Here is a 25,223-nt window from a genome sequence, read left to right on the forward strand (position 1 = left end):
CTGCCCGCGCCTCCGCGGAGCGCGGCTCCGGGGGAGACCCTCGGAGCTGCTCCGCGCTCGTCATGCGCGACTACGATGCGGCCACCGCCTTCCTGGGCGAATGGGGCCGCTTCCAGCGCCTCGTCTTCTTTCTGCTCAGCGCCAGCATCATTCCCAATGGCTTCAACGGGATGTCGGTCGTGTTCCTGGCCGGTACGCCCGAGCACCGGTGCGTCGTGCCCCGCGGGGCCAACCTGAGCGGCGAGTGGCGCAACGCCAGCATCCCGCTGGAGCTGCGGGACGGGCAGGCGGTGCCGAGCCGCTGCCGCCGCTACCGCCTGGCCGCGCTCGCCAACTTCTCGGCGCTGGGGCTGCGACCCGGCTCCGACGTGGAGCTGGAGGCGCTGGAGCAGGAGCCGTGCCTGGACGGCTGGGAGTACAGCCGCGATGTCTATCGCTCCACCATCGTCACCGAGGTGCGCGGCCGCGGTGACACCCCTACCCCGGGCCGTGCTGGGGCTGGGGCCTGTCATTCTGTCCGGGGGAGGACGAACGGGGAGCAGGAACCATCGGGTGAAGTGCCTGTGGGGAGGGGTCCGGCTGGGCACGATGTTGGGAGAGGCAGGAGGGACGCGGGAGGTAAAGGTTGACGAAGGAGCTGCGCGCCCTCGCCGCTCCAGCTGTGTTTGCCAGCTGGTTTTACTCTGGGACAGGTTTGTGTGGAGGGGGAGGCAGAGGCTGAAAATTGAAGCCCGGTAGTTTCCTCCTGCCGCACGCTGACCATGCCGGTAATTTTCTATGTGATGGAATTGCTCGTCCTCAGTGCAGCGTTGAATGGGGACACGGACACGTTCAGATAAACACACCCCCAGCTGTCCGGGGCTAGGGCAGAGCGGACCCTCGCTGGCCCGGTGCCCTGGAATGCCGGTGCTTCCGTGGCCGCCAGCGCTGGGATCGGCGGGAGGCAGGTGCCGCGGTCACTCCCGCGGGAGCCTGGCCTGGCTGTCCCCTCGGTTTGTCAGGCTCTGCCTGCAGTGGCATCATCTATGCAGAGCGTCACGGGGGAACATCAGCGGTGCCGGGCAATGGGAGCACTTGTTTGCGTCTTCTGGCCGTGCCATGGTGTGGGGGCAGAGCCGTGCTGTTCCGTAACGCTGGCACGGAGCGGGGAGCTCCGTTAGAGAAGGGAAATGACTCCTCTGAAGCTGCAGGAGTGCTGTTGCTGTTCCTCGTTGTGTAAGGGGTTTCAGGGAATAACAGGCTCGCCCTCGTGGCAGGCAGTGGCAGCTGGCAGGCTCCGCGCTCCTTCAGCCCAGGGCCGCCCTCCTCACCCTCGGGAGCGTGAGAGGGAAAGGGTGGGGATCCCTCCTCACGAGTCCCTGTGACTCAGCAGCAACATCTGCCACCAATAAAACATCGGAGGATGGCACAGCCAGGAAAGGTTCTGATGCTGAGGCGAGGAGTCTGTGCCCTGAGGACACAGGACCGGCTCTGTGCCAGGGGTGGGCAGACATAGGCTCAGCCACATGCCATGTGGGCAGGAGGTGGGCAGCCTCCTGTCACCTGCTCAAAGGGATGCCACTGGCACATGTGACACTTGCCATTTGTGCTGGCACTGGTACTCAGTCGCTGGAGATCCTCACAATATCAGATCAAGGCAGGGCTTCATGGGAGGCTTGCCCTGCTCCTGGCCATGGGCAAACTGAAGCAGCAGCCTGGCTGCTGCCCACATGCCCGGCTGGCACAGCTGCTGCCCACATAACCCACAGGCTGGCACGGCTGCCAGGCAGGTGCCTGGTGGCCACCACTGGCACAGACAATGCCACTCTCACTGCCAGAGGGAGGTCAGTTTATCCTGGTGTCTCTATGAGCTTATCTCTGTTTAGAGTCAGTGCGTGCTCTGGGAGAGGCAGTAAATGAAGCAAAAGGAGTAGAAATGTGATTCTTCTTAATGAACAGTAAAACATTTATATTGGAAGATGCCAGGCAAGAGCATTCTGTGCAGTATTTGGATGGGATATAGCTGTGGGGTTTGCCTTGGGGCCTGGGGTGTGCCAGAGAGGCAATAGCCCATTCAGAGATGGAAACCAAATGCCAGGTTCCCATCTGTAAGCCAGATGGAAAAGGATACTTGTTTTTTTCAAAATTGTCACGGACATTTGGAAAAAATGCTGAATTTGGTTTCAAAACAAGGAAACAGGCACTGATTAAATACTGGAAAGAGGCAGTTTAGACAAATTTGAGATGCTTATTTTTTGTACACAGCATTTTTCTCTGTATTAGGAAAGACAAGCCAGGACAGGCCACCAGAATAGCTTAGTGAAGAAATGGCTTCAGAACTCAATTAAAGAACAGAACTTGATGGTACAGGATTAAGTGCTGGAGACTTCATTTGATTCATTCAGTTGCATTTAATCCTGTTACCAAATGCTGCTTGAAGGCAAGTGGGAGATGCCAGCTCAGCACCTGTGTTACTTGGTCTGTGAGGACATGCTAAACTCTGGGACCAGAGAATCCCAGACTGAGTCATTTTGGTGGTCATAAAATGGAGATAATGGGGAAAAGTGAATGTGTCCACAGGTGATCTTTGGCCCAGGCTGATGTAAGAAAGGGGCTGTAAGAGCAATAGTGAGCAAGTGGAAATGTGAGTCATTGTGGGGTCGGGAGTGATCCCTTGGCTGAGATGAAGGGGTTGCAGGGTTTCCTTTTCCTATTGGCAGGCTCCTGGGGTCTGTTACATTGGTATGCTTTTCTGGAACAAATCTACTTTTCTTTTACTTCCAGATAATGATGTTCAGATCAAACATGACTTAGAGGCTCAAGGACAAGCACTCATTTTGCTCTTTGGAGTAGGCATTAGGATCCAGTTAGTACCCTTGAGCCAGGCTGTCACCGGCACTGCTCCCTGGGGACACTGAGCTGCTCTCCACCATGGGGGCATGGCGTGTACCCCAGACACCACTTTGTGGCCCCTGCAAAGGGCAGAGGGAGTGCCAGAGGCTCTGCAGGGGCTACTGCTCTGTCCCCTAGGTCATCCTGCTCAGTCCCTGTCCCAGCCCTGGCCCTGATGTTAGTGAAGGCAGAAACCAGAAGCCTTTGGGACTGGCAGAGGCAAGAGACTGGATAGGAATTGCTGTAGTTTAAAGACATCTGAAGGTCTTTTCTGTTCTGTTCTGGTTTTTTCCATCAGTGGAGAGCAGCCCTGCCCAGCCCTGGAAGCCCACCCTGTGCTCAGGCATGGAGGTTGAGTGACAGCATGGCAGAATCTGCATATGCTCAGTGCTTGTCACTTGTGCACTGAGCAGAGCTGGTGTCATTGCTGGACCTGGTACCCAGGGAGCAGGATGGGGCCATCTGTGAATAATTAACACTTCTTGAGTTATTCATGGTCAGCTTTACTCTTGGAAACAAGTTCAGATTTTCCCTGGTTTGCAGCCCCACCCATTTACACGAGGCTCCACAAGTGTTTTCTCCTCTGATGTGAATGGGCTGTACTCAGGGGGTTAATTAGTGATTTCTGATTGGCAGGGGGGCACTTGGGGCAGTCAGGGCACCTTCTCCAGCAATTTCAGTTTTTCAGAAAGCTCCTCCATCTATAGAGCTCCTATCAGCTGCACTTAGCAGAATTGGCTCTTGCAGTAGCTGGGAGCTTGTTAGAGAGGGCTGTAGGGATTTGATGGGAATAAAATGATTTAATAACAGTGTTCTTGAGCAGCTCCTATTCCTAGCATTCAGAGGCCTTGCCTGGAATCTTACATGAACTTTGCTCCCCGGTTTGCTTTGCTAGGGACATTACGGAATTACTTATTTTCTGGTTAATGTATAATTAGCCCAGTAGAGACATTTTGGAAGTTTTAGCTGTAGGCAGTTTTGCTGTGGCTGGGCCTGTGGCCATGGTGTGCTTGGTGCTGTCTGTGAGGGATGCAGCTCTGAGGAAGGGGTCAAACAAGCTACATTTCACTTTTCCCTACACACTGAAGCACTGCTGAAACCTTACCATCTTTCTATGTGGTTGATCACTGTGCATGAGCCTCAGTCAGAGTGAGTGCCTGTGGGGATGGGAAGCTGGAATTTGGGACATGAGGTGTAGCTGCAGGGTAGGGCTGTATTGCTCAGGTACCATGTAATATTGGAGCTAAAGCAGGTGGATTGTTCACTCAGCAGCTTCAGGTATACTTAAAGTCAGATGGATTTGATGTGTTTGTGTGTTTTCTGGTCAAATGCAGTGAGTTTCTGTACACAGTAACCCCTCTTTGGACAGCCAGCTGCTGCGTGCTTTTTATACATCCCCCCAAATCTGACAGACTTGACCCTGTACAGTGAATTTTTGCTGGATATGCAGTATATCATGGGAAAAATGGAGCAAACACCTGGATAGGAGGCATTTAACACCAAGGAGGTAATGCAGTTTCATGAGCAAGTTATTATTTAGCTGGGTTTATTTTACAGCCAAACTGCCTTTGGCACCATGGAGACCTTTTGAAAACATTGATCCTTAACCTCGAGCAACTCAAGTCTGAAGGTCCAGGAGCAGGTGCTCAGTACCCAGATAATTGACAATAGTTTGTATGAGCTGCAGATTCTGCCATGCTGTCACTCAACAGCTTTCCCTGAGTGGGGCAAGGAAGGTGCAGGATGAGTGAAAGACCTCTGCCCTGCACTTGAAATGCTGTGGGTTTTGTAGCTGAATTTTGCTTTGTTTTAAATACTGGACTTGATTTGTACTGACTTTCTTTACAGAAATCTGTTTTCTTTCACAGGTGAAGCAGATCTCTGCATCTGTTTTTCACAGCTATCATCCTTGAATGTACCAGAGCCCCACTAACCCACATGCAAACCTCCACCTTCTCAAAACACAGTGCATATAAGTGCAGGTGTGTGCCCAGACAGGCCCACACTTCACCACCTCTCCCTTCCCAGCAGGGACAAGAAAATACCTTACAGAAAATTCTGCCACAGGGTTCTTTTTGTTCTTAATCAGAATAAGGTCTTGGAGGCACATTTTAGTCCACAAGGCTCCTTGTTCCTGCATTGAAGACATGTGTGTTCCTCGGGAAGAGGCATGGGCTGTGTATTTAACCTCAGCTTCTTTTTTTGTTGGTAGCTGGTGTTACTTTGCAGGCTGGGCAAAGGGCAGAGGAACTTGACTCCCCTCTGCTGGCAGGGTCCTTCTGTTCTGTCTGAAAATAGGCATTAATTGCATCTCCTGCCTAAATTATAGTCCAAAGCAAACTGCATCAAACCACACCACCTTCCCTCTTGTTCTGGGGTTTGCCTGCCTATTCTGCAGCACCTGTGAAGCTCACCCACCAATCCACTGGTGGTTTCTTTTTGGCAGGGCTTGTGGTGCCATCAGACAGCACCTGGGTGTCTCTGTAACACAAGGGCTGCTCCTTGTTGCCTGCAGCTGAGTGAGGAGCCTGAGCAGGTTTGATGGCAGGTTTCTGCTCCATCACCAAGCCTTTGCCTATGCTTGGCCCATCCATTCTCTGAGCAAAGGGTGGCTGCTGGTGCAGGCAATGCCCCTGCTCTCTGATAGCGTGGCTAATTATTAAAATGATGCCATGCTTTAATCTGTATCTAACTAGCTTACCATTGTGGTAGAATTATCTGATCTGAGAGTGACATGTTTGAAGCCTCTCCCTAAGTGCTCCTGGCAGGCATGCCTTAACCAGGAGATTAGTCACCAGGAAGGGAGCAAGCCTTGGCAGAAACATGCTCAGCTCTAACTTCAGTGGACAGAGGCTCATGATGCCATTTTTATTTTTTTAAAACCTTGTCTGAGGTTATGAGTAGTTTTAGGTGGAAGTTTCCACACTGGCTCCTGTCCTAAGTCTGCAGCCACAGCCAACTGCAGTCATGAGGCTGTGAGTGATGGGTGGCAAGTCAGTGGTGCAGGTGGTGGGGTGGAACAGAATTTGGTAACACATCAGTGCAAGAAAAGACATTTCATTCTGTGTGTCTTCTTACACATGCTTTGTCAGCCCCAGAAGTTATAGAGATGCAGCAGGTTTTGTGCTGGCAGAGGTCAACTGGCAGCTGTCCTTAGCTGGGATGGTTCTTTACCCTTCTCCATTGCTCTGTTTCACTGGTGGAAGCATCTTGGACCATGGGGAGCCAGCTCCAGGGGTCTGGTGGGCACATGATGGGAGAATTGTACTGGAAGCAGGTCCAGGACAGCCCCTGAGCTGCACACATGGGCTCCCATCAGGTTTGGCATGGCTGGCCAGAGGCAATGGGGCTGTGTCAGACAGCTGCTGGTGCTTTGGCCTCATGGAGTTGCCTGGGGAGAAAATAATTTTCCCTTCATTTTCTTGTGCTTTAAGCAGGATATTCCAACAGTGACCTTGGCCAAGAAAACAGTGCTGGTGATGGGTGGAAGTGTGGGAAACAGAATTCCATTGCATGGAGATGTGTGTGTCTCCAGCCAGCAGCCCCTGTGCTGGATGAGGCTCAGCACAGCACTGGGGCTGTGTCTGAGCACAGGACTTTCTCTTGCAGTGGAACCTGGTGTGTGAGGACGACTGGAAATCCCCACTGACCACCTCCCTCTTCTTTGTGGGGGTCCTCATTGGCTCCTTCATCTCGGGGCAGCTCTCAGACAGGTAATGCCATGGGCAGAGCACACCTGGGGCATTTGTTTTGAGAGACAAAAGGAGTGAAATGTCCAGTGCTCTGAGTTCTGGTCTAAATTAGGTAACTGGCCTGGCTTCTTCAAAAATCCCATCCTGGTTTACCCCAGGTGAAGGATTTCTCTCTCTCTTGGGCACTTCAGAGCCCAGGGACTGATCTCCACAAGGAGCCCATGTGGCTGCTTTGCAGATTGATGCAGTGGGTTTCCCTTCACAACCCACTTCCCATTTGTTTCTTTATCCAGCCTTTTCAGTAGTTTAAAAGATGCTGGGTTTTGTTGCACATTAACTGATAATCCCTTGCTAGAGCTGCAAGATAGGAATTTGCCCTTTGAATGGAATCTCCACACAGGAGAGATGGTTTGGTGGAAACAGAGTAAGGACATGTGAGAGGAAGGAAAAAAGATAACCTGAAAATGAAAGCAATTGTCATAGCATCTCACTAAGTAGATATAAATGTAAAAAAAATCATTAAAGGCATTTGATAATTGTCTCAGCAGTGTTGAGGTTTTGGCCTTACCAGTGTTGAATTCAGAATACACATTCCCTGTGCAAATCTCTGCTCCATTGAGCCCTCAGCCCTGTGTCCATAGCCATATGGTGAGATCTCTGGTCCTGCTCTGATTGCTCTCTGGGAATGAGGATGTCATGAGGTAGCAGTGCTCCTCTGGGTGCTTAGTGGAGGGGTTTCAAAACTCACTGGGAGTCTTAATCCTAAAGCCTCCAGCATTAAATTCCATGTGATCTGAATTTAATCTCCTGACTCCTGCCCCAGTGCAGAAGTCAGTTGGTGTTAAAGTTTGAAAGGGAGATGAGATAATCACTAAATCCCAGTGGTGCCATTTCCCAGTGGGAGCATTTGAGGAAGTGTGTGTGCCCTGGTGGCAGCACAGCCACTGAGAGCCCAGCTCATGCCTTCCCACATGAGCTTCCTTGGATTATTTGGGGCTTTTGTCAGTAAAGGGTTGTGATCTGAGCCTGTCCCTAAGCAATTTCCACATGCCTGCCATAGAAGCCTTTCCAAGTGAAGGGCTGCTGCAGGCAGCAGGTGATGCAGCCTGTGCAGCATCTGTGCCACAGGTTTGAAAACCTGAGCTTGTCCTGCCTCTCCAGGACCACAAGCCATGTAATCCTAATGCAGAGAAACAGGTGACACAAAGGGGGCAGTATGTCTGGCAACTCAGACCAGAACCAGTTGACTATTTAGCTATTTAGCACACTCAAAGCATAATGGTGTTGCAAAGCATAGGTACCAGTAGCCTAAAATCCATCATTTTCTCACTTTCAGGTGTGTGGCTTGCAGTCTGCATGTGTCTCCCTATTGTACTGTTGCCTGGTCTCCTTAATCTCTGTCTAGTGGCTTTCTGAAGTTTCTGCTCATAGCTTTTCTTTGTTTGTCTCATGGGTCTTGGAAATTTTAATATTTTTTTAATGCATATGCATATGAAAATAATTTTTGTTGAGATGAACAGAACTTCAGGTTGTGCTGAGATGCATCACTTGAGATTGGATGTTTGTTCTCCCTTGTGCCCTCTTACATAGGCCCCACCATAAATACATGCTGTTTCAGTAATAATCTTTTTCTTTACTAAAGGTTTGGCAGGAAGAATATCCTTTTTTTGACAATGGCTGTGCAGACTGGCTTCAGCTTCCTGCAGATCTTTTCCACCAGCTGGGAGATGTTCACAGTGCTCTTCCTCATTGTGGGAATGGGACAGATCTCTAACTACGTGGTGGCCTTCATTTTGGGTATGAATATATTTGCATTAGATTCAATGTTTGCTTAATGTACTGTTACTTTTTTTCCCTCTGAACCTGGATCATTTAATTAGACAGTGGTAAATCTGTACTGGTAAAATTCCTACTTTAGGCCAGAATGATTGGTTTTTTGCTCTGTCATTCTTCAAGCCTATACTTTCTGTAGGTTTAGAGAAAAAGAAGAGAGCAGGAAGAGTCTAAATAAACATCCATTTCATTCCTCTTTGGAGAAGACATTCAAGGCAGTGTCCAGGGTTTAGCAACAGCAGCAATTCTGAGATACAGAAGGCATTTGGGAGCATCCCTGCCTCCCTCTGCACCCTTTGCAGAGAGGTCAGTGCATACCTGGGTGCAGAACCTTGGAGCAAACCAGCAATTTCCAGGCATGATGAGTGTGAGAGGGACCAGAGCAGAGGAGCTGGCTGGGTGCCAAAGCCCCAATAGCCATAAATGCTCTCAGTGTTGAGATCAGTGATAAAATCCTAAGTTTTGGAAGATTTTTTGCTTTCTTGACTATGGGGAGTGTAGGAATAAAGACCCAGCAGCTGCATGGCCTGGGGACCCTGCAGGGAACAAGGGACCCCATGGGAAGGGGACCCCACAGAGGTTCCCACTGGACACGGGGGTTTCAGGAAAGGCAACAGCATGGGCAAATTATGGGGATGAGTGATGCAGGTTTCAGGAGGGAAACTGGGATTTGCTGTCTTTAAAGTCTGTACAAATATAGATTTATGGCTAGTTTTAAACTCCTGGTATCAACATTACAATTTGTAGATTGTAATGTGAGCTAGATTAAAATTGTACATTACTAGTTAATGCTGGTGTTTCCTACCCCATGAGGTTTAATGGGGAAAAAAACAGTCCAGAAGAGCATAAGGTGAAGTCAGTGCTGTGAAAAGGATGCAGCACTGTGTCCCCAAGCAGCCACGAGTCACTGCTGCCTGTGGCACAGGGAGGATTAAGGTCAGGCTGTCAGCAGGGAGATCCCTTGTTGCCATCACCATTGTAACTGTTCCTGCCACTGCTGTCACCATTGCCACTGTTCCCACTGTCCTGGTGGTCTAATCCTTGTGTGGAGCTGATGGAGCAGGAGCAAATGCCTGCCATGGGAAGGCTGGGAGGTACAGTACTGGGTAAAGCTGAAAATCCTTGTGGAAACACATGGGTGTTGTGTAGCACAGAGGTGCAGGTTCTGATCAGGCAGGAATTTAGCTGCCAGCTCCCTTGGGAATGTGGGGCACAGCTGGATGTGGATTGGGAGCTCCCCTGGGAATGTGGGGCACAGCTGGATGTGGATTTGGAGCTCCCCTGGGAATGTGGGGCACAGCTGGATGTGGATTGGGATACTGTCTCAGTGCTCAGCAGAAGCAAAGCTGGAAGGGAGGGCCAGGAACACCCCAGTGGACAAATGGTTCTTCTGTTGAGAGAGGGGACTGAGTTTTCCCTGGTGCCATCAGGCTTGTTTAATGGGTTAGCTGTTGTTTGCTGGCCCTTGCCCCACTGGGCTGTCTCTTCTGCCATCCTCTCCTCTGTTGCCACAGTTGCCACAGCAGCAATGGCTCCCAGGGAGCAGAGGGGCACATTCAGCTGTGGCTCCCAGGGAGCAGAGGCAGATTCCTGGGGCACTTGGCAGCAGTGCTGCCACTCCCCAGCAGCCTTGAGGCTGGTTCTAAGGGCAGGGTTAATCTAAACTAACTTAGACCTTAGCTTCCTCCTTTAAGTGAGCCATCAGCTGGCTGTCATGGGCAAGGAGGGAGGTACTTACAGAGGGGAAGTACCTTACTTCCCACCCTACACTCCACAGCCAGGTGTCCCCATAAGCACTGTGACTTCTGCCTGTGGCAAGGCAAACCCAGGAGCTTCCAGGAAGCTGCACATGATAGAGGTACTGAATAGGAGAATATACCCATAAAAAGAAAAAGTAACTCCTTTAGAAAGCCCATCCTGATTACAGGATGTGCTGGAGATGCTCCCCTTGTTTCATCCCAGAGCAGGCAGGGCTGAGCTGTGCCTGGCAGGGCAGCAGTGACACCAGCACCTATAAAGGCCCCGTTGACCCTGGCTGTGCTGCAGCCCTGGCACCCTCCATCCCCAAGGGCAGTGGGTCTTTTCCCAAGTTCAGCACAGTTTCTCTTGTCACTCAATCTTTCAACATCCAAACCTCTGTTGCCTCCCCCTGTGCAGCTCAGACCCTGTTTCAGCATCCTTAGCCACCCAGGCTCATGCTGCCATTTGCATTGTTGCCCACCTTCATGGAAATAGCTCCTCCTGAGCTGTTGGTGAACTTCTGTAGTCAATGTTAGGGTTATTTCAAGCATGCTGTGAAATTTCTCTCATAGCTTTAGTCTCAGTTGTTCTCTGTGCTCAAAACTGTTGAGTTCAGGTTCTGGGACTGTAAAACACTACAGAGGTTTGTGAAGGCATGTTGGTGTTGTCCAAGAACTGCTGCTCCATGGCTAGGAGAATGAGGGAAGAGGAAAGGCAGGAGAGACATCATCTCATACTGTCTTTGAAATTACACAAATTATTATGTAACATGTAACAGGCTTAAATCAATGTTTCAAGTATCAGACCTCTCCCAAGAAAGTCCCTCCAAACAAGAGCAAGTCAAGAGGAAGATGGTAACATTTATCCCCACACACCCATTTTAGCCCAGAAAATTTTATTTTTGTGGTTTTTTACTGTGACTTTATTCAGTTACTCCCAGTTTCTGAAATGAGAATTCCTGTAACTATCAAATAGGAGGGTTTTCCAGTCTTGGGTGTTTTTTTTCCATCTTCTCTGCAATAATCATGGCAAGAACTCCAACAATAATAAATGTTGGAGTTCTTGCCATGATACACAGCCCAAGTACACTCTCCACACTTTGTGACCCTCAGTATGCTCAGTGTCATTTGTGTTTTAATTGAGTCCAGATCAGACTGTGGCAGTTATGGCTCTTGCAGTGCTCCTGATGTGAAGGAGAGCTCTGCACACCAGGGGCTGAGAGCTCAAGGAGAAGTGAGGTGGACCTGAGAACTTCACTGGATTCTGTTAAGGAGTGGCTGGGTGTTTTATAATAAAAGAATTGAGGTGCTGTGGAAGGCTTAGAACTGTCTGAGTTTTCATGACTCGATATTAGGTTGCTGCATGGTGCAATGGCTGTAGGACGCTTTCCCTGACTGCTGCCTGGCTACTGGAACAGTAACATTACTAGAGGATGGCATCTTCCCTGGTTCTGTCCTTCAGCCCCTGATGTGCCCATCCAACATTCCAACCTTCCTTCTGTTCCCAAAAATAGGTGGGAAATTTGTTTCCACCTCACCTTACTGTAAATTCACATCCTTCCATCCCATGCCAGTCTGCTGTGCTCAGACCTTTGCTCTTTCAAAGTGAAGTGCCCAGCAGTCAATTAATCTTAAATCCAGATGGGTTAAGTGGGGGAGCAGGATGAGTGTGTGGGGAAGGCTCCTGGAAGTCTGCCAGCCATCCCCCATGCCTGTCCTTATCTGTGTCTGCCAATGCATTAATCAAAGCAAACAGAAGTAGCTTCTTTATCTGAATGTTCCCAATACTCCCAGCAGCTTTTCTGTACAGGCATGTCTGTGCTGTGCTGCTCTTTTCTAAGATTGTTTAGCTTATTTTTTTGTTGTTGTTTGTAAATGCAATAAAGTATTTAGTCATGCTTGAAAACAAAGAGTTAAAATGCTAATCCAACCTCCCTTGTTTTAAACAGGCACAGAAATTCTTGGCAAATCAGTTCGTATTCTATTCTCTACATTAGGAGTTTGCATATTTTTTGCAATTGGCTACATGTTGCTGCCACTGTTTGCTTACTTCATCAGAGACTGGCGGATGCTGCTGCTGGCGCTCACTGTCCCGGGGCTGTTCTGCATCCCGCTCTGGTGGTGAGTCCATGCCGGGGCCACGCTTCCACCTCCCCTCCCGCCTGATGCTCTTTGTGCTGGGTCAGGGAGGAGGGCACTCTTCTGTTCACCGCGTCACAAGGCTCTGCCTTCAGGGGACACTTTTTGTTTGGGGTTTCTTGCCAATTCTAAGTCGAGTACCTACCTAGACAGCCTCGTTGGTGCTGTGTACTTGAAGCCCTGCTCTTTTTAGCTGGACTGAATCACTGAAGAAGGGCAGATAGGCCTGTTTGGTTGCTGCCTTTCTAAAGGGACAGGTGTTTGAAAATAGGAAAGGAAAAGCAAGGCATCACTCACACTCTTAAGAATAATTCACAATAGGAAGAGTCCTTTCATATTGTTCAGGAAACTCCTTTCTTTTTCCTATCTTGAAAAAGTAAGTGAGCGATTAGGATCTTTATAACAGTTGAGTGATTTACACACACACACACTTCTATAGTCTAAAACACCTCCTGCATGTCGCAGTCTTGTTAGAAGTATCTGCTGATGGTTTGTTGGTTAATTGGGGTTTTTTTTAACCTCAGTCTTCAAACCAAACCTTTAAAACGGTTTTCAGCTCCACCTCTGTTGTCATGGGATTTTAAAGACAGTCTGATTCTGTTTAAGGGTCAATTTGCTTATTTCACTTGAAGTGTTTCAAATTCCTTCCTCACAGCAGCGTTTCCCTCTGCACCAAGCAGCTGTTCTCTGGGGAGGCTGGTTCTGGGTGGGACCCTCTCAGATGTCTGCTGTAAAGCAGGCACTGTGAGGCACAGGAAAATTGTCCCCAAGGCATGGCTGCATGGCTTCAGAGTCCTGCTTTGAAATCGATGGGCTGGGAATTCCCAGGCCTTTTAAAAGCTTACACTTAAAAGTGCCAAAAACTTCCTCTCATGGCACTTTGGGGCCTGGGTGGGGGTAGATGGGGATCAAGGTGCCCTGGCAAAGCTCTGCCAAGGCAGGTTGGTGTTAGGTGGCATTTTGGCATGTGGACCCACTGCTTCCATGGGCCATGTGATTTGCACATCCCTCTGCTCTGTACAGTTCTTGCTCTTTCACTCATTTCCCTTCCAAATTTTCCAAAAGGTTTCCTGCATTATCTCTGCAGTCTCAAGATCCTCAGCTTTCCCAGTAAGAAGAGCAGTGGGGCAGCTCATCTTACAGAAAGTCCCATTAGTGATTAATGATCAGATATAAATCATCTGATGTTTGCAATTATTGACCTGGCTTTGAGTCAGTCTTTAGGGCTCATCAGAAAAGGAGTGCCTGACCTGCTTTTTTTCCAAGGAGAGGAAAAAGTGCTGCTGGCTAAAGGGAGAAAGATAGCATTTGTTAATACCAAAGGATTTAGTTAAGGAAAGTTAAAGTTTTCTGTCCTGTGCTTGGTGTTAATTCATTCAACATGTGCCTGTGATTGATTAGAGAATGTCTCATCAACTCTGCAAGGGGACACTGCCCCTGCCCTCTGCCTGGGAAAATCTGCCTCAGAGCTGTGGTAACATGGTGAGGTTTGTATATGAGATTCCTATGACACAGAACCTTTAAATACACACTGTCATATTTAAAGCATTTCCACATTGTGTGCAGTTTCCTAAGAATATTCACACTGGCTAAGCTACTCCCATCCTATCTGTCTATCTGGTGACACCTGGTGGACATCAGTTATTCCCTAAAAAACAACCACTGAGGACAAAGCATCTACTTTAGCATCACAAAAGGTCCCATGTATTTGAATGACATTGCCCACATGCTTCTGTGCTGGCTGTCTCCTGCTGCAAGCAATCTGTGAGATCCGAGTGTAACTCCTAGGCACAATAAATATGTTATTTATAACTTGTTACTTTTGGGGAAACATTGAATAATTTCTTCTGAAACTTATTATAGGATCATTCCTGAGTCTCCTCGGTGGCTGATCTCCCAGGGAAGATATAAGGAGGCAGAAGCTATTATCCAAAAGGCTGCAAAAATGAATGGCATTCCAGCCCCAGATGTGCTTTTTGACACTGCAGAGGTATGTTCCACACATCCTGGTGCTTTACCTCGCTGGCACTTCCCTGTTTAGCTGGTTGTCTTGTTGGGAAATGCCAGCAGAGCTGGTTTGCACCAGCAGCTCTTGGGCTGGCAGTGGCTGCTGGCCTGTGGTAAGTGCTGGGTTAGCAAAGTGATCAAAGAGATCAAAGTGAGAACCCAGAGGGAGGTTTTATTTGTTTGCTTTTCACAGTAAAATTCTCTTCCTCAGCAGTTGTTTATTGTGGTTTTCAAAACAAGGGTGACTCAGATTGCTTCATCCTTTGGGCACTGCAAAAACCTAAGGAGAATGTGTTTGTGCCCATTTCAGTTTGGTGCTTTTTTAGCAGTTTAGCAAGAGCCCTTTGCAGGGGCCTGTGTGGGGGACCCTGAACCAGCACCCACATGAGCTGGGTCTGTGTGGAGCCTGAGGGACTCCTCAGGTTGCCCAAAGCACCTGAGTGCTACAAGGGGACTTGAAAACCATGATGTGAGTGAAGACAGGGAAGAACATCAAGCTCTTCTTCAAAACTGTGGTTTTTCTGTATTTCATATCTGTTGGTTAAAAGAAAAAAGTCTGGTGAAACCTGGCAGCCCAGCAGGAGGGAGCAGCACAGCCACAGTGGAATGGTTGGATCCTGTGCTCATCTCTCCCTCTACTGGCTCTGCTCTCACTGGAGCTCCTCCAGAGGCACCTCTTTCTTGTGCAAAGGCTCCTCCGGCCCTGCCTCAGCAATGACCGTGTGTCTGTAGGTCGGATCTTCCTCTGCTGCCTTATACTGCCACCTTCCTTTTGTGGCAGAGAGAGCAGAAAGCAAAGCACCGTGTGCTCCTCTGCAGTGTCTGCAGGACAAAGATGCTGAGTTACCCCTCCCCTGGGCAGGATCCATCACTTGACTGTCACACTTATATTTTGGCTGAAGATTTCTTTCCCAAGTGGAAGTTTTTGTGTAAATTGAAGTGTGTGTTCCAATTATGTGAAGCTCATTCTACACCAGCCATGGAAAAGCACTTCTCTTACTTCACAGCCAGGCCTCAGATGTCTTTCAAACTGGGGATGACTTTTTTGGATTGCAGCATTTTATCATTCCTGCATATTTTCATAAACCAAGGAGACACCCACCTGCTTCATGGAAATTTTGTGTGCCAAAGTGTCTGTTCAAAAAAGCCTGAGAAACATGTCTGCATGCTAAGTCTCATGTTGGAAGTATTTTTCAAACATTAATAGAAAGACACTCCTTTGAAACCATCATCTATTCCTAGGAAAGGGTATCTCCTGGATAGTCCTGTAGGGAGAAGCAGAGTGGTTTGTTCTTTGGGCCTGGGGGAAGCCTGGCCACAAGTTCTGGCTTTGCCCTGGCAAGGGCAAAGTGTGCAGGTAGAAAGGCACCCTAATGCCACCCAGAAGATTCCTGCTTCAAGCCTCAAACTAGACCCTCTATCTCCAATCTGAGGTGGTGGATGCTCCTGTGATGTGCCCTGGCCTCACCAACTTTTCTCATCTGTTCCCTGTCAGGGTGCTGGCAGGCAGCAAAACCGGCTGATTTCCTGCATTCATTTCACATCACTTATGAAGGTTTGAGAGAGTTGAATGGACAGTGCAGAGAATGGACAGAACAATGCCTCTGGTACTGAGGTTACTTCTGGAAGTAACATGTGACATCCTTAAGGAAATGTTAACTCATCTGCCTGCTCAGCTGATTCTCCTTTCTAATTAATCTTCGTGGTGCAGTGGAAACTCCCATGAGTACAGCTGGGTGCAAGGACCAGCTCCACCAAAGGACTGTGCTCCCTGGTGCAGAAGTGGCCCTTATCCCCTGATAGCCATAACTCCATAACTGCCTGGACTGTGGGTAGCAGAGGTTGTTATGCTCTTAGGTGTGTGGGAATTTTTTTGGTTTTGTTTTCCTTTTTCCTTCAGATGCAGGATTCGAAGCCCCAGCAGCAGCAGAAGGCTATCCTTCTGGACCTATTTCGAACCCGAAACATTGCAACTATTACTATTATGTCATTACTTTTGTGGTAAGGAAATGTGTATTCCTAAAGTACCCAGGCAATAGAACAGTTCCTGATTTGAGGGCACATGCCACGGGTTTAGATAATAAGTCTGAGCCTCGGAGTCGAGCTCCAGTGGTCCTTGGCTGGTACATGGCCCTCAGTGTCCTCACAACCACACTGCATTAACACACCAGAATATGGAGACAGTAGCCTTGACTCAGATGTAAAATAGTTAGAAAACTATATGTAACAAATTGTGCATTTTTAAGTATGTTGCTTTTTTTTTTTTTTTAATGCTACCCATCTCTGTAATCTTTATTTGAAGATACATGTTCTTTTTGAAGCAAAGGCAGCAACTCAGTAACATAATAAGAGACAGACCCATGGCCAGCATTTTTGTTCTGTTTTGTACTGTGCCCATCACAGTGAGATCCCCTGCCTGGGCAGCCATGAGAAATGAGGACCCAATAATGCCATATAGACAAACCAGAACTCTTTCTGTCCATATTCACTCCAGCAGAAAGGAACTGGCTAGCACATTTGATAAGGCACTCCTGAGATCTGAAACATGAACATCCAGCTCTCTGTGAAGATTAAATAAGATATAATGGAACTGCTGAGGGTGGGAGATCCTGACACTAGCTGCAAGTAGGAATGTAGTTGGCTTGGGAAGCTTGCAAGACTTTCATTGTGTCTTTGAGTCCGTTGCAGTGAAAAGCCTTTGTGAACAACTTCCACAAAGCTTTTTTGTGGTTTAGTGTATGCAGAAAGGACAGAGAAATCTGAGGTGTCTTCAAGCTGCTGTGGATATGATCACTGAATGGGATGACAGAATTAGAAAGAGGGGGTTGCCACTGAGACTTTTTTAAGCCACAATGCCTGTGGCGGTGCTTTGCGGTATCCTATTTTTGTAACGACATCTGAGGCAACACTGGAGGCATTCAGAGACTGCTGTTTCTGGAATAATTTGGTTTTATTGCTTTTCTCAGGTTTTTCACATCAGTTGGTTACTTTGGCCTGTCCCTCAGCACTCCAGACTGGCATGGAAATGCCTATGTCAACTGTTTCCTCTCAGCTGTTATTGAAGTTCCAGCGTATGTGATCGCCTGGCTTCTCCTTCGCTCCCTCCCACGGCGCTACTCCTTATCTGGCACCTTGTTTTTAGGGGGAAGTGTTGTCCTCTTCATTCAGCTGGTTCCTGCAGGTACAAAATTAAACATGTGACTTAAGTATACGAAACATTCAAAATGTGTTATGGTACTGTGTAATAGTACTGCAAAATTACTGGAAACCAGGATCAAATTTAGAATTCGAGGTCAAATTTATGCTGATCCCTTGCAGCCTTAGGTTGTTTATTTTGCATTTGTATATGCTGAGTCACACTCAACTCTCATTTATTGTGTCAAATTACTGAGCTTTATATAGTTCAGGGGGAACCAAGTTCTAAAATGAAAGCTGAAAGTGTACTGTGATTTATCTGGTTGTGCTTCCAGGCTACAAAAACCTGCATCCGGATTTCCCTGTGTGTAAATCTCCACAGGAATTTGTGAAAAAGGGGTGGGTCCAAGCTTGCAGTTTATTGCTGTGTAATCCAGAGTTTTGTTCCATTTCAAGAATGATGTTTTACTTGAAGACAACCAAAATCTAAAAAATACAAAATAACCTGAGCATCTACATTATGCTTAGTGGGGAGTTTGGAGTCATCTAGGAATGGGATTAATACTTTGTATAATTAAAATAACCTAAAGTGCCCAACTCATGACCTTTTGGAAAAACACAGCAATACAGTCTTTTGGATGTAGAAGTAATACAGGTAATAAGCACAGGGTGTTGTTTATTCACCTTGATCTTTTTCTCCTCCAGAACTTAATGTCCTGTCTGTTGGACTGGTGATGCTTGGGAAGTTTGGCATCACAGCTGCATTTTCAATGCTTTATGTCTACAACGTGGAGCTGTACCCCACGCTGGTGCGGAACATGGCAGTGGGAGCCACCTCCACGGCCTCTAGGCTGGGCAGCATCATCGCTCCGTACTTCGTTTACCTGGGTGAGATCTCCTCCTTCCTGCCTTGCACCACACAACTGCCACAACAGAGAAGTTGTCTGAGCTTCTACAGTGCAGGCTCAGCTTTAAGTGCCTTCACTTGTTGGCTTTTCAGTTCCTTCTCTCAGCTTGGGTGTGAGCTCACATGGCAGAAATTAAGTGGAGCTCCCTGGGCTTCACAGAAGGATCAGGCACTTCATTCCTTTAGGGACCATTCATGTTTCAGTGAAGTGAGTTAGAGCTGGTCCAATACAATGATGATGTTTATAAGCTGTGCAAGCAGAGTGGCTGAAATGATAATCACATCTCAGGGTGCCAGTTAGTTTCCCAGGAGAGTGTGACAAGAAATGGTCTTGCAGGTAAGGAAATGTAGCAGTAGGAAATTCATTGCATGGGACTGTCCCTGTGCATCCTGAGATGGGTATGTTGGCAGGTGGGAATCCAAACATTCCCAGGATTTGTGCTCTCCAAAGTAATACATGGAAAACATACAGTTAAGTGGCATGAAAGTGTGTTTACTTGAAGTGGGTTTTTAAATTTTTTTATTTAAAGTTTCTAAACTAGTCATCTCAACATTCATTCATTTTGCTTTTTCTTATTGCTCAATATTTCTGTAAGCAGAATTATTAATTTCCTCATAGGCTTTTTTTGACACTCAGTGCCATCACATTCTGAGTGCTGCTCATATATTAACTGACAAATACTTTTTGGTTTGGTTTGGTTTTTTGTTTAATACATAAAATGCATGTTCCTCATGTTGCAGACAGGAAAGAGTGATAGAGGTTAGGGGACTAAGGGTGAAAGTGAATACCTTCTGTTCAGTCTGGGGTGCTCAATCTCTTCTTTCTTTCATTCACACATGATTTATTTCCTTCTGCCATCACTGGACCCATGTCAAGCTCTCTCTGCCTCTAATGAGTGTTGCTTCCTGCTGAGATCTTTGATACAACATGAGCTTGACTTTGCTGGCTTTGACAAAACATTGCTGGTGTACTGCTGAGGGGTTTGTGCTGATTCTCCATTCTCCAGGAAAAGTGGAGAAGAGATTACTATCTGTAACTAATCAGTGTTGACTCACCTCTGCATTCCAGTGTTAACTGGAACACACTGTACCAAAAATGATGAAAATGCCTTGTCTTAGTTTCATACTTGTACAGTGCAAATGTGAAGTGAAACGGTCAGCTGGACTGTGACTCTCCTGAAGGTCTTCAGTCTCCATTGCAGCACTAAGAGAGAAATGTAGACAAAAAAACATTTTTACTGATTGTTTTTTGTGGATTTATGGGGGTTTTTTTCTCCCAGGTATCCATAGGCTCAATCTTTAAAAACGTCTTGTTCCAGACATCAAAATAGTTTCTTAAACTTTAAGAGGTTTGAGGAGAAAGTTGTCAGCTGCTGCTATTTGCTACAGCTAAATTAGGACCTTGCCATTCATCCAGCTCAAAACCACAGAGAAGATCAGATCACAAACTTCAGCTCTGTGAGACATACCCAGAGGTCCCCTCTTAATCTGAGTTTATTCCATACATTATAAAGCATATTGCTCTATCCCAGCTATAAAATAAAGCTGTCAAGTCCAGTTTGGTACTTTCTCTATCTTCAATACTTTAACTCCTAGCTAATCCCTTTTCTGAAAGACCTTTTCATTGCTGTGCTGTTGTGACTTGAGGATCTTGCATCCTGCCTAAACAGTTGTGTGCCAGCTTGAGGCTGCTGGCAGAGGCTGCTGCATTCATGTCCAAAATAATTTTCTGAGGAGACTAAGGTCAGAGCCTCATGTGTGTCTTGGAAAGCTTGATGTTCTCTCTCTTTGCAGCAAGGAAGGCTTTAAAGCAGTCCCCCATTAATGAGCTGTTAGTCTGGAACTGACCTGTTCAGCTGACTTAGTCCCTTCCCTTCTTTTGCATCAGCCCAGCAGGGTGTATGATCTCAGGCAGTGATTAGTGCTTCACTGCTTACAAGCAATTTTATTCCCTCATATTGTATTATTTAACAGAGGATTTGGTTCTTGATGACAGTGTGGTACTGAAGGCTCCAGCAGAGCTATTGCCTTGCAAAGATGTTGATTATCCCAGTTGAAAATATAAAAGTATAAAAACCAACTAAACAAGAAACCCCAAACAAACAAAAAAAAATGACCCAAACTTTTGGCTGCTACACAAATGTGGGGGTTGGCATAAAATTATGGTAGCTGTGGCCATCCAAGAGCACATTCTGAAGCTTTAAAACTGAGAAGTCCCTTTGCTGGCAGGTAATAGATGTAATTCAGCTTTGGATTCACCTTTGATATTGATGAATCTTTCAGCTTATTATTCCAATTAATTCTGCATTACACCAACGTTTGGAATATAAACTTTACATGTGGGTTTGTCAATTTTGGACATTGAGTACTGTTGGAATATTCTGTGTTCTGCCAGGTGCCTATGACAGATTCCTACCCTACATCCTGATGGGGAGCCTGACTGTGCTGATTGGGATCCTGACCCTGTTTCTCCCAGAGAGCTTTGGCAATCCACTGCCCGAGAGCTTTGAGCAGGTGCTGAAGGTGAAATGGTAAGGCAGCTTTCATTCAGCCCACACTTCATACGAGTTTAGAATACAGTCCCTTTTCACAATCAGAAAACATGTTTCTTCAGGTCCACTGCAAAACTTCAAAGCTTTCAAAATGCCCTTCAGATTGTTTTCTTTGGGATTGGTAATTTGACAGACAATGACATCATACAATTTCTCCAGAATGTCTAAACCCGAGAGCTGATGTGTGCTGGCAAAGCAAGGCTGACCTTCACAGCACCTTGAGGCTGTTGCTTCAGATGTCCAGACATTTTCCATCCTATTATATAATTTACTCTCATGAACTCCTTATTTAAACTATTCCTTTAACTATTTATTTAGTAGGATTATATGCATTATGAGACCCTTCATTATTCCAGTGTAAGTTCTTTAGGTACTATTCTAAATTAAATGCAGGATTTCAACATTCTAGTCTCCTCCTGGGCAGCCAGAGACAGGCCAGGACAGCTTTTGATCTGGTTTATATGATTTAGCTGTAAGCAATGACAGTTCTCTTGTCCCATCAACATTGCTATTTAGGGTACCCCAGGCACACATTTCCACTCAGATCTATGCACATCCACTACAGTGTGAGAAAAATTCTTAGAGCAGCAGAGGGAAACTGAATTAACCAAAGAGCAGCTGCATAGCCACCATTTAGTTCAGTGAAAATTGGTATTGGAATGGAATTCGCCCCTGTAAGCAATAATAGCTTGAAAAAGATAGAATTCCCTTTATCTAATTCCTGGTCAGCATAAGGAGCTGTCATTATGCTTTCAGAAAAATTGCTAGGCCTTTCCTTGAGAAAGGACATGTTGCTCTTTATCACAATTACTTCTTAGATGTATCATGTGGCTTTTCAGCTTTTCAGCTTTGCAGTTGAAAAACTGTAGCTAGAAATCCTAGAGTCAAACCAGATTCCCCTCGGAGGTTTCTTGGATGAACAGCCTGAAGTAACTGAGTTACATTTGCTGAATGATGTTCAAGTTCCAGGCATTGTTTGCTGCACTGCTGCTGCCATCCAGCAAGGAACACTGTACAGAACATTATATTTCATCTCATGTTTATACTAGCAATGTAACAGGGTTATTGTAGTGGTGCTTGTAGGAGAGGGAAGTGTCTGATGATACCCTGGAAAATGTGCTCAGTCTTTTACTTGCTTTCAGTTTCAGAAATGAGCAACAAACCACTGGCATTAGGAGTTCCAAGGAGAGCCCTAAAAGTCTGATAACACCTTTGTGAAGAAAGACATACCTCTCAGAGGGGCTGAAAGAAGAACAAAATCATCTCAAATGCATTTGCTGCCAGAGGAAAATGAACAAAACCCAACTGCACCATAGTTGTTATCCCCTGTGCTGCTGTCCCCAAATTATGTAGTATAGTGACCAGATGCTGTCTGCTCCTGCAGGACTGTTATTCTGTCATTCAGTGTCCTGTTCCCTGCTGTTTGCCAGCAGACACAGTCCCCATTGAGAAATGGGGGCCTGTCTGTGCTGAACACAAGTCAAGGAGTAAGCTGGAAGTGAGCCTTAGAAATAACACAGCAGTGACTCCAGGCAGTCAGGTACTCAATAAAAGCTGCTGAAAGGGGAAAAAAAATAGCAAACCTAATGCTGGTGTTTTTCTCACTTTGTGTGTTGACTGGAGGAAGGGGAGCTGGGTGTCTGCCTTTCAAAACCTGAAAGAAACATCCTGGCCTCCTTTGAAATCTGTGACCAAAGCCCACAGACTAAGTGGAGTCAAAATTCATTTGTAGCAGAGCAGACAGAGACTTCCTGTAAGGACATGGGTTTTAAACATGCCTTCAGAGGGGCTTTAGGTGTCACTTGCTTTTCCCAGGACCTGGGATCCCCCTGTTCCTGTAAAAGTTGCTGCTGTTTCATAAAGTCTGAGCCCACCCAAAACCCTCAGCTTTGTGAATCTTCAGTGTCTTTGGGGAAGGGGGAAAATCTTGAGCACTGAGAAAGGACTATATTTTGCTGACTTTCTGGTGGGTCACACCCACTTTCAACAGAAAAGTGAGCTGTAGCAAGTCCATGATCCTGTCCCAACATGCCATGCATTATAGCTTTCAGGTTTTTTGTGATATATGGACATAAGCAGTTTTTTAGCTATCTTGGGATGTTGTTTTGCCTTTTTCCTAAAGTATTTAATTTCTTCTTTGAATATATACCACTTTGTTCTGCACCTTCAGAGAACACTCACTGCAGTTTCAAAAGCTTTCACAAAACCTTTGTAGAATTTACAAACTTAAAGGCAGTTTGATGCTCACAAAAATGTGATTTTCTGTACTGCATATGTTCACCTGCAGCTATTAAAAATTCAAAAGGACTAATTTGGGACCACAGGGGTTTTTATAAAAAAAAAAAAAAAACAAACACCAACAAAACCAGTATTTGGTTTTCAAATCCTACAGATTATATATATTTGGGGTTTTTTGTTTTTTTTTTTTTTAATTTGGCAAAACTAGACCGGGTGAAGATAAATGTCGAGCTCAGAGTTGTGCTTCTACTGTTTTATGAACACTACATTGTTTGAAGAGTGTAATTCTTCTTATTTTTGTATTTATTGGCTGTATGTGCACTTCTTGGTCACTTAAAGTCTGTCAGACCTGGTAGACTGATTTTTATTCTCTATAAATAACAATTAGCCCTGATTCACCTTCTGTAAGGGCTAACAAAAGCACAGTGTCTCATCTCTAATGCATGAGTTCAGGGTAGGTTGTCTTGTGCAGGCTCTTGGCACAAGAATGAGGCTCTCCCTGAAGTTCAAGCACAAATTTTAAGCTTTATAACAAATGCAAGGAACTTGTGCAATTAACTCAAGCTGCTTTTGGGAGTTGAAATACTATTTTTAATTTCCTGCAGTCATGTTTTTGCCATAAATGTAACATGGCATAAGAGAACCTGTGACTCCTGATCTTCTCATCCCTGCTCAATCAGTTTCTCTAATAACAGCAGTATTTAATCTTGCTTTTACTTTTACAGAGTAATCTAAATATGTACTGTTTAGATGTAACTGAATTTCTCAAGAAAGTCTTTTTATCAGCATAGGACAGGTTTGAGAACTTGAGTTAAATATAGGTGGTCATATTTTTATGAAGATTGTTATTTTGAGACTTATTTTATGTGATTGTAGGTTTGGGTATTTCTAAAAGGTAAATATTTTTGTACTCTTGAACCTTTCAGTATCTTAGAACCTGTTTTTCCTTTTTTAAATAAGAAAAAGTGCAGTGTTTTTTAAAATACTGTATTTTAACCAGTCTAGTTTTTCTTACTTAAACCATTGATCTTGAGCTAGCATCACATTTCAGTATTTTTTGCAACAGATTTAATAATCTTTCAGGGGAGTGGAATGTCCTTTTTAAAATTATATGATGTTGTTATAAGGCCTTATGGAGTCTGAGCACAGTGGAAATGAGGGAATCCCAGCTGGATTGTTCTCATTGATGCAGGGGTCATCACCCTGTGCCTCATCTGTAACCTCTGTCACCTTCACTGGGGTCTCTCTGTGCAACCTTGGATCCTCAGCTGACGTGCTGGATCTGCTAATAATTATATAAAGCTGTAGTAATTGTCAGTCATTGCCCTCTGTCTTCATTGCAATAAAAATGTGCACTGACATTGTTTCAACCTGGTTTGTGTGTGGAGTCTATTTGAAGAGCAAGTCTCTGAACTTTATTTTAAATAAATAAATAATAAAATGTATTGCCAAGAATTTTAAATAAATAAATAATAAAATGTATTTAGCATGGATCAGGCATAGTAAAAAAGCCCTGAAATAAGCTCTTTCACTGATTAAGTTCTTCCACACAGGGAAATTATGATGGTGTGGTACAGTTTTACTGCCTTTCAGGTGCAAATCCCTGGAAGCTGATTCTGGCCAGGCTCAAGGATGATTTTGTGATTTAACTCCTATTATGTGATTCATTTTCTACCTTTGAGATTTTTCACAGCTGTGTGATTCCAGCCTGGGATAAAAGATCATTGTAAATACAAATGTTCAAAAAATGGAGGGACGCTATTTTTTAAAATCAGTTAGAGGTGGGGAAAATATCAGCCGTAAAAAGCCACTTGAAAATGTGAATTAGCCTTATGAAGAGCAGGACCAAATTTGTGCAGTGATCAGTTCAAAAGCTGAATTGTATATCTATGGGACTCTGTGAACTTCTTGCCAGTACCACTAGGTACTGAGCTGGGATTTTGGGCCCAGGATTAGAATATTATTTATTATTTATTAAATGTATTATTTGTCAAGCAGGTAGTCCCCATTGCCTGAGAAAATAGCGTCAGGGTCAGGGAAGCTTTTTTACAGCTTTAGCTGAGCCTGCTGAAGGGACAAGGGCAGCTGTTGGAAGGTGCTACAGAGTGAC

At 45.8% G+C, this 25,223-nt stretch overlaps 1 protein-coding gene across 1 annotated transcript; it reads left to right on the plus strand.

Moving 5' to 3' along the window:
* Window positions 1-48: 48 nt before the first annotated feature.
* On the plus strand, window positions 49-24,483 carry SLC22A4 (solute carrier family 22 member 4). Its single transcript, XM_066560328.1, has 10 exons — window positions 49-455; window positions 6,481-6,584; window positions 8,206-8,360; window positions 12,085-12,256; window positions 14,138-14,264; window positions 16,182-16,282; window positions 17,248-17,462; window positions 18,122-18,304; window positions 20,719-20,854; window positions 22,018-24,483. The coding sequence occupies exons 1-10, from the start codon at window positions 63-65 to the stop codon at window positions 22,091-22,093; spliced, it is 1,662 nt and encodes a 553-aa protein (XP_066416425.1). The 5' UTR covers window positions 49-62; the 3' UTR covers window positions 22,094-24,483.
* Window positions 24,484-25,223: the final 740 nt, after the last annotated feature.

Source organism: Molothrus aeneus, chromosome 15 (assembly GCF_037042795.1).
Source record: "Molothrus aeneus isolate 106 chromosome 15, BPBGC_Maene_1.0, whole genome shotgun sequence".
Lineage (NCBI taxonomy): Eukaryota > Metazoa > Chordata > Aves > Passeriformes > Icteridae > Molothrus > Molothrus aeneus.